Raw genomic sequence first — 9,198 nt, 5'->3', positions numbered from 1 at the left:
ATTAATACTAAGTAAATAATTTGATATAATAATTAATATATGACAGAAGCCATCATTAAGATGCATTATATTTAACTAATAAAATATATGTGAGATATATTTGCTAGCATTTTAGGGGGATTATTGATTTGACAATTTTTATTTTCACTAAAAACCGAAAATAAACATGAAAATATGTTTGGTGGTATATTAATGAAAATATTTTTACAAAATAAACACACACATGTAATTACGTTTTGAGAATTTTCATAAAAATAATGCAGCATAATATATATAAACTCTTTCGTGGTTTTCTCTTACGCTATCAAAATATTCAATGTCAATTATTATTCATAATTTTAACCTATATTATTGCTATTATTCATTTTTTTTATCTTTTTTTATCCAAATTTTAATTAATTTATCTAAATAGAAATATCATTGTATATAAATATCAAAGTTTATCGAGCAACAAAATTTGTCTTTCTAAAAATTTAATGGAATTTCTTTGTATAAATTGTATTCTTGCAATCTTAGCCTTGTGCATATTATAGTGTGACAACTGGGTAACATTTTTATATGCCCTCAAGACAGCAACCTTTTCACTGCAGCTACGTACTTTACATGGATCCTGTTTACAAATTCTATTCTTCTAATAAAAGTATAGGAAACATTTCAAGTACCGGTGCTCCAGTTATTTTAATCGTTGATTTGAATTATAAAAAATATATATAATATATATTAATTAAAATCAACGGTTAAAATAACTGGTGCATCAATACTCCCCGGTGCACTTGAAATGTTTCCAAAAGTATAAAACTATAAATTGTAGTAAGAGTTTCTCATTCAACAATCTGCCCAACTGCAACCGGGAGTTTTTTGAACATGCATCTCTCTCATCAATTCTCTTACTTGTGCTGATCCTTCCCAGTCCTCAGAAGTTGCAAGTATGTTGGATAATTGTATGTAAGCACTTGAATTCTCAGGATCAAGCTGAATAATTCGCTCTGCGGCCTTCTTGCCAAGATTCTTGTTTCCATGGGATATGCAACCTCTAAGCACTGACAACCACATGTTTGCATCAGCCTGGAAAGGGATTTCTTTAATTATATCCATTGCTTCTGCGAAACAACCGGCACGAGCGAAAAGGTCTACCATGCAAGAGTAATGTTCAATTCCTGGACTTATGTTATAGTTATGCTTCATAGCATGGAACAGATTCCTTCCTTCTTCAACCAAACCACAGTGATCACAGGCTGAAAGAACCCCAGTAAAAGTAATGGCAGAAGGCCTCACACTGGCATACCCCATTTCGGTAAAGAGGGTCAGTGCCTCAGTTCCATATCCATTTGTGGCATATCCTATCAACATTGTGTTCCATGAAACTCCATCAGTTTTGATCATGCCATCAAAAGCTTTACGTCCTAACTCAACAAATCCACACTTACAATAAAAGTCAACGAGGGAGGTTGAAATGATCTGGTTGGATTCAAGCCCAATGGTGATAACTTTAGCAAATACCTGCTCCCCAAGTTCAAGTGATGATTTACTGGCACAGGCACTGAGAACACTGGAAAAGCTAAACTCGTCCATTTTTAAGTCGAGCTTGTTCATCTGACAAAAAATATCCAACGCTTCGCCTGGACATGCATTCTGAGTGAGTCCAACTAAGATTGAATTCCAAGAAATCAATGTCTTACTAGGCATATTGTTAAAAATACTTTTAGCATCTTCAATTCTTCCACAGTTTGAATATAAAGTGATCATAGTATTAAGCAAGATTGTATCATAAGCTTTTAGCTCACTAAACAACTTGCAAGCATCATAAGGACTTTGACACTTGGAATATGCATCAAGCAAAGCACTAGCCACTACAATATCATCAATCACCCCAAATTTACAACCATGAGCATGCATTTGCTTAACAAGCTCAATCATAAGTAAGGTGCTGGTAGCACTCAAAATGTTTGCAAGTGTGGAGATGTCGGCCCTGACTCCATTCCTGCGCATTTTATTGAAGAGAGCCAGTGCTTCCAATTCCTCACTGTTGGATACATAACCTGAAATAACTGAATTCCACAGAACACTACATGGTCCAACAACCCCATCAAAAACCCTCCTTGCCTCTCTCATTCTGCCAGCATTTGCATAACCAGATACCAAAGCACACACTGAGAACTCATCCACATCCTTAACAATACCCACAATTCGAGAAGCACTATCCAAATCACCACACTTGCCATAAAAATTAACCAGTGAGCTGCACATCACCTTGTCAAGCTCCACACCATCAACCAAAACTCGAGCATGCACCTGCTTCCCACAATTCAGCGCCACCAACTCCGCACACGCACCAAGAACAGTTGCCAACACAAAAGAATCCCTGTGCACAACCTCCAAAGGATCCAAATTCATATCCCTGAATAACAACAATGCCTTCCCCGGATAACCATTTCGAGAATAACCATGAATCATGGAATTCCACACGAGCTCACTCCTCTGGGGCATGGCACTGAACAAGGAGTGAGCCACATCAAGGTCCCCGGCTTTTGCAAATGAGGAAACTAGCATGGTCCAGGAATAATGATTCTTGTGAGGCATGGTACAGAACAAGTTCAAGGACATGTCCCTTTGGCCAGAGTTGATGTAAGCCTGCAGGAGTGTACTCCATGAGAAGGCATTTGTTTGAGGCATTTCGTCGAACAAGCGGCGTGCCTCATTGATGGAGCCTAATCTGGAATACAGTTGGAGGAGGCGATTGGCAACAGTTATGGAGGAGCTGAGGATGCCAGCTTTGAGGAATACGAGGTGGAGTTGTCTACCTTGGAGGATGTTGATGTGGATGTTGCCGGCGTGAAGCGTACGGACCAAGGCATGCAAATCCATACCCATAATACTTTGCACTGCACCTATAAACTGAATTCATAGTGTCTCAACATTTGGTTTATATCAAACTAATGCGTTAATCCACTTTTTTGTAAAGTAAATATAAATAATAACAAATTTGAGATTAGACAAGATAGTAAGTATATTACATTAAAAGTAAAAGCTCATAGGTTCAACTCTTAGACTTAGAAATTAATGCGGATATTGGAAGGAATTGGGGGTGTGCATAAAAGTAATGCAAATTTTTAACAAAGAAATATTAGAAAAGGGGAGTTGGTATTTGATTGGTACTGTTCCAACGTCTACAAAGTGTGTTATGATTGTTCTAAACTGCACCTCAAATTTTTAGAACATGACTTTGATAAAAATAGTGAAAACTGTTCTAAATTGGACCTTATTTGACGACTTTGCAGATCAAGATTAGAAGAATCAAAGCCGTTGGAAAAATTGATGCATACCAGTTTTAACTTTTAAGTCGAGTTATTTTATCTTGCGGTTGATAAACAACTTTAAGAGTTTAATAACTATTTTATATAAATAAATATTTACTTTTTTGTATAATTTGTTTGAATAGTTAAATTTTTGACACTTGATAGTTAATATAAAAATTTCGCATTAGATGCGTATTAACGATTAATTCTAAAATATGAATTTGATTAGTATAACATCTCAAAAGTTAGTTGCGACAAGAAAACACATTTATTCATTGGTATTGTCTCTGTTAAAGTTAGTTTTGATTTTGCTTGTGAAAATAATATCAATCGAAAGAACATTTTCTGTTAAATGGTTCTTTTTGCTTCCATAACAAATTTTCTTGGTCCGTGGATGCTATTCAAACAAGATTATTTCTCATAAAAAAATTATCTGCTTATGTACCGTTCCCAATCATGCTCATAAAAAGTTAAGACTTACTCCAAACCCTTAGAATACAGCAAGATCATGGATAACGTTGATAGAAAATCACCAACTTGAAAATGTGCATCAATTCTAATAAATGACATAAACTACATTTGCCACATTTTTTATCTCCTTATGCTCTACTAGAGAGTGTAGAGGTTTCAGCAATAATCATCTTTAAACATAAAGACCAATTATTAATTAATTATATGTAATTATGCATCCAATTAATGCAAGTCTCCCCTTTTGCACTTCAATTCTCAAATCTTCTGAACCAGCTGCTAATGGTTCTTGCAAGGGTTCTAGTATCATTCAAAGAAAGTGATATAAGCCCTTGTGCAACAGCATCTGCTGGAGTATACAATTCACCAACTTCCCATCTCGGTTCCTGTTCGACGAGACCGGCCAGCAACGGAAAAGAAACAAAGCAAGTAAATATATTAAGTGAACTAAAAATGAAAAAGCAAGGTGATATTCACCTTCTACATTCCAGAAAATTATAAATCTTCATGCTTCATTATCTTATTTTTAGTACATGTGCCATAGGAAAAACTAAAATGTTCTTTCTTGATAGAAAAGAATCTTGAAATTTTCTTGGAAAGTTATTCAGGTATCTTTAGTTGGAGGATAAAAATAGGGTGGAGATTTTTACCCAAACTAAACATACCCTTAGAAGTGTTAACCACACAATCTGCTAGTTGTGCAAGAATGATAAGTACAAATGTAAAATCTAACAACTTGAAGAGTAAATATCAATTTGTATGAGAATGAAGTCAACAACCATGATAACTCAGTTGCAAATCCTGCCGAAGAGTATGGCGACGAAGAAGGATGCAAAAGAGTTTTACCTGAATGCATGGTGTGACGTGGTTACCATTCAATTGTACTTTCTCTAGTGTTCCACCGAAAGAATCGACGCGAGGCTTTAACGTTTCTTCAAGAATATCTGTCTCATCAATTGTGTCAAGATTGAACTTAACCTACAGAATCATATAAACACACATCAGAGATACCATCCAACATTTCAACACAAGTTCTAAGAAAAAAAAAGAGAGCATCATTCAAACCAGCAATGTGTGCTCAACATTATAGGAACTTTTAAAGCAATCACGGTTTTCAGATGGTGTCGGTTTGAACTCTGATACTCCTTGGGTAACCTGACAAAAACACATGCACACATAAACACATTAATCATTTAGACCAATCAACAAAGATTCTCCCCAAAACTAAAGGAATCATAGGCATTTACTAGAAGCAAATCTAACTAGATAAGAAATGATTCATGCAAATGGTAGGTACATAAACCACAAATGTACAAACGAAATCAACAATTAAGCTCAATCTCTGAAGCTTTGCCTTCTTGTATTGAAATAAATTTTTAAAAAAAAGAAGCTAAAAGCGCACAGCATAAACAAAAAAAATCAAAACATAAAACATACCTCATTCATTACTGATGGCAATTGATCAATAAATTTAGTTAAGGAATTAAGAACGTCCCGCTCACTTTCCTGTACAATTGATCCGACAGTATCCAAAATGACCTTCCATGCATCTCCTACAAATGGGTTGCAGTTGAGAAACATAATCATCATATTTACATAAATTCTTATTTCTTACAGTTAATCTAAAAAAATGAAATTGCAGCCATTGATTTCAAGAGCAGAAGTAGACCATTAGCGAACCAGTGAGAATCGAGGGTTTTGGTGCAGGATTTATATGTAGAACAAAGTCACTATGTCATATTTAAACATAATTTGTGATGTATTTTGCTTGATCTTAGATCTGTGATGAGTAAGATATAGTCTTAGTCTACACCGAAACTACACAAAATTCAAAGAAAAAATCAGCAAAAGTAAGGTAAGTAGATACCTGATGCATTTCTAGCAATTGAATAAACTGGAGTTGCTTCCACAACTGGCATCATCTGGCTGACTGCAGGTCCCAACTGCAGACACCAAAATATTTTAGAGCACAAACAAGATCAACTCAAAACCTTGATTTGTTTGTGTAAATCATCCAGCTAAAATTCAAAATATAAAGGAATTATGTCCAAAGTCGAAACAGTGAATGTTGCTTAAGAAAGCATAGTCTTAAAAAACATCATCTGTAAAATGAGCAGTTTTTATAACAACGATCCTTCGCACTGTTTTAAATCTGCATTTTTATACTAAAAGTTCTATTTTGGCTAAGAAATCGATCATCCTATTGAAGTAGATTATGAAGATAAATAGTATCATTAGAAGAATAGGATTCAACAAGTATTATTAGTGTTCATACCTGCTCAAAGTAAGGAACTGCCTCTGTTGCTGGCCTGTTGTTGTATGAGATTATGACATTGGCCTTCCAAAAGAGTATATACCTTTTCGTCACACTCCTTGAGTTACAAATTTTATTGAGGTAAATGAAACCTCATAATCTGCATTATGCTTCCACAAACTAGCATATACTTATGAAGATGGAATTAACATCTACTTTTTGGTTAAAACTTTAAATTTCAAAACCAGTTTCTGCATAAATAAACACAAACTTATTCTGGGAGTGAAATGAAAGATATGCCAGACCTTTGGTATTTTCTCGGAAAAATAGCTTCCTGTAAGAAGTTGAAGAAGCGCACCGTTGCTACAAATTCAAGAAACAATAAAAACATTACTCCGATGCCATACTCTAGTAAGGCTAAAGCCTTGTTTGGTAACTATCTCAAGACAGAAATATAAAGACATTGGGAAATACAAACTTGTTTAGGAAAGGAGACAAGAAGCAGAAACGGACAACATTTCTATTCTAAGACAAAATTTCCATACTTTTTGTCTCGAGGCAGATATCAAACACAAGCCAATGGATGTATTCAACAATCCACTTACCTATGGCCAACGGAGAAAAGTGGAAGGTCTCGAACCTGAGCAGGCGACAAATTCGCTTGAGATAAACCAGATGATAGGAGTGTATCCAAACAAGTGTTGAACCTCTCATACACTAGTTTGGCAGCTTGAGAATGGTCAAATGTCACATTGTAAGGCACCACCACCACAAGAAAACCTTCTCTTGCCAAAAACTCTATTAGGTACCTGCAATTTCCGAACAGAAAAGAACTAAATTCATCACAATGCCCTCGACATCGCTAACTTGAAAATAGCAGCTACTGATGATAAAGAATCAAACTTTCAACTGAAAAACCAAAAGGGTACAACGAGAAGTGATCATATGAAACTTCAGCAGAAAATTCATCACAACCTGAATATCACCTACACGAAAATACCCATGCATGATGAAGAATAAAAATTCAAAGAAAACCATCAAACCTTTATACCTCTAACATGGTAATTAGCAACTATTACTGAAAAAGAATGAAAATTTGCAATTTTGCATTGAAAAACCAAAAGAATATAACATGAAATACTCATATGTAACTTCAGCAGAAAATTCAACACACCCTAAATACCACTAACATGAAAATTAGAATCTATAAATGAAAAATAGTCAAAATTTGCACTGAGAAACAGAGTAAAACATGATATATGCATAATCAGATATGTGGCTTCGGAAGAAAAATCCATCACAATTGACTGAAAAACCAACAAGGCATAACATGAAATAATCGTATGTAACTTTCAGCAGAAAATTCATCACATCCTGAACACCGCTAGCAATGGAACTTAGCAGCTATTTGTGAAAAAGAATAAAAATCTGCACATAATTCATCACACTCAAAACCACTACCACCTAAATTAGCAGCTATCAAATGATAAAAAACCAAACTTTGCACTGAACAACCAAAAGGGAATAACATGAAATTATCCATATGTAAATTTCCCAGGAAAAATTCAGCACAACCTCAACATAACCAACACGAAAATATCAGCTATAATTCTATCTATCAATGATAAAGAAACAAAATTTGCAAGAAAAATCAAAAGGGTATAACACAATCTTACCCATATGTAACTTCAGGAACAGCACCAATAAAAGCACCCCCCAAAAACTTGATTATAGCTCTAGGCTTGGAACGATATGGGGTAGGTGCTACCACTAGACATGAATCTAGCTTAGTGAAATTCTTGCCATTGAATCTGATACTTGTGGAGGTGGTGGTGGTGGTGCTTCCAACATAAGCATCAGAAACCATCCTTGTAGGACCAACCACCATTTTAGAACTTCTCTGGGTTGGAAAGTGTAAGCATTTTTGGAATGAACCATGTGTGTGTTTGAATCCACGAAAATCAGAGAGGGTCTTAGTATTCTTCAAAGAAGAAGAAGAAGAAGAGTACAAGCATTTGAAATCTGAGCCTAAGATGGACGAGCATGAGGTTGCCATTTCCATTGCCATTGCCGGGAAGAGAAAATACCAGAGTATGCAGATTGCAGAGTGCGGTTTCTTTTCTTTTAAATATTAAATATTTAAATCAACCCTTTTTTTCTTTTTTTTTTCCTCTTCTATTTTCAAGACTTTTAAAGAAAATAATAAAAAAGCAACACTAAACTAAACTAGTTATTTATGTTTTCCTCCTAAAAAAAATTATTTAATTTTAAAGAATATAGTTTGTGTGACTTAATTGGTTGAGTCCAATAAGTTAATAATAATTTATTAGAGTGACTAATTTGTAAATTAAAACAGTTAAAGATAACTAATAAAATGGTAATTAGTTATAGATATTTTTGATCACTTAACGAATTTGTTAGAGATGAATTAATTTATATATATTAACCTTGTATTTAATAGAAAACTCCAAATTTTTATTTTACTTTACAAAACCATTTTCTTTAATTTTCTCTTTCTCTCCTTCTAATAAAAGATATTCTTAAATAAAGAGAAGACTACTCTTAAACTTCTCACAAGGTGAAAGAAGCTCTACATGAAAAAGTTGTAACTTCATCGCCATCTTTGTTATAGTATCTACCACCGTATTTACATCTCTCATAATCAAACAAAAATCAACACGCCAATTTTAATACATGATATCTCTTATTTTAACTACCAATAGATTATTCTACTTCCACATTCTTCTCCTCTCAAAAATTCACTCCATAGAATTCAATGAGAACTGCTGTCTTTCTCACACATTTACAGCTTGAAATAAATTTAGTTATATAAGATTAATTTTTTTACATTAATTTAATCATTAAAAAATCTCCATAACTTTATCTTACTTTGTGCTCTTAGAATTTTATTCTATTTATAATCTACTAAATGAATCTCACAAATTTTTAAAGGATCAAATAGTTAGTTTAGTTTAAATGTAACGAATCTTTTTTAAAAGAAATAGAACTATAACGTTTTTTAAAAGAAATTGATTTTTGTTACTAATAATATTACTTCAAACATTTAAAACAAAAATCTTATATGAAAAGAATGAAAATAAATAAATATCTTAATATTCTTAAAATATATAATAAAATATCATATTTTATAATATTAAAAAATTTTATTCTCAAACTCAG

The 9,198-nt window shown here is 33.7% G+C and overlaps 2 protein-coding genes across 2 annotated transcripts; both read right to left on the bottom strand.

Moving 5' to 3' along the window:
- Window positions 470-3,305, bottom strand: LOC107648535 (putative pentatricopeptide repeat-containing protein At1g77010, mitochondrial). Its single transcript, XM_016352360.2, has 2 exons — window positions 799-3,305; window positions 470-640 (listed from the first exon to the last, which is right to left on the bottom strand). The coding sequence occupies exon 1, from the start codon at window positions 2,869-2,871 to the stop codon at window positions 826-828; it is 2,046 nt and encodes a 681-aa protein (XP_016207846.1). The 5' UTR covers window positions 2,872-3,305; the 3' UTR covers window positions 470-640; window positions 799-825.
- On the bottom strand, window positions 3,754-8,156 carry LOC107605463. The gene is made up of 9 exons (XM_016307350.2): window positions 7,695-8,156; window positions 6,624-6,827; window positions 6,324-6,381; window positions 6,040-6,102; window positions 5,632-5,707; window positions 5,202-5,317; window positions 4,830-4,919; window positions 4,611-4,742; window positions 3,754-4,150 (listed from the first exon to the last, which is right to left on the bottom strand). The coding sequence occupies exons 1-9, from the start codon at window positions 8,084-8,086 to the stop codon at window positions 4,016-4,018; spliced, it is 1,266 nt and encodes a 421-aa protein (XP_016162836.2). The 5' UTR covers window positions 8,087-8,156; the 3' UTR covers window positions 3,754-4,015.

This window comes from Arachis ipaensis, chromosome B06 (assembly GCF_000816755.2).
Source record: "Arachis ipaensis cultivar K30076 chromosome B06, Araip1.1, whole genome shotgun sequence".
Taxonomy (NCBI): Eukaryota; Viridiplantae; Streptophyta; class Magnoliopsida; order Fabales; family Fabaceae; genus Arachis; species Arachis ipaensis.
This window is presented reverse-complemented; position numbering and strand designations above follow the sequence as displayed.

Excerpts from the sequence above, each read along its gene's own strand:
- LOC107648535 (XM_016352360.2), bottom strand. The coding sequence starts at position 2,871 with ATGGGTATGGATTTGCATGCCTTGGTCCGTACGCTTCACGCCGGCAAC.
- LOC107605463 (XM_016307350.2), bottom strand. The coding sequence starts at position 8,086 with ATGGCAATGGAAATGGCAACCTCATGCTCGTCCATCTTAGGCTCAGAT. Across the intron at positions 6,103-6,323 it reads TTTCCGAGAAAATACCAAAG|GCCAATGTCATAATCTCATA; the intron begins GTCTGGCATATC and ends CTCTTTTGGAAG. Across the intron at positions 4,151-4,610 it reads ACGTCACACCATGCATTCAG|GAACCGAGATGGGAAGTTGG; the intron begins GTAAAACTCTTT and ends CTCGTCGAACAG.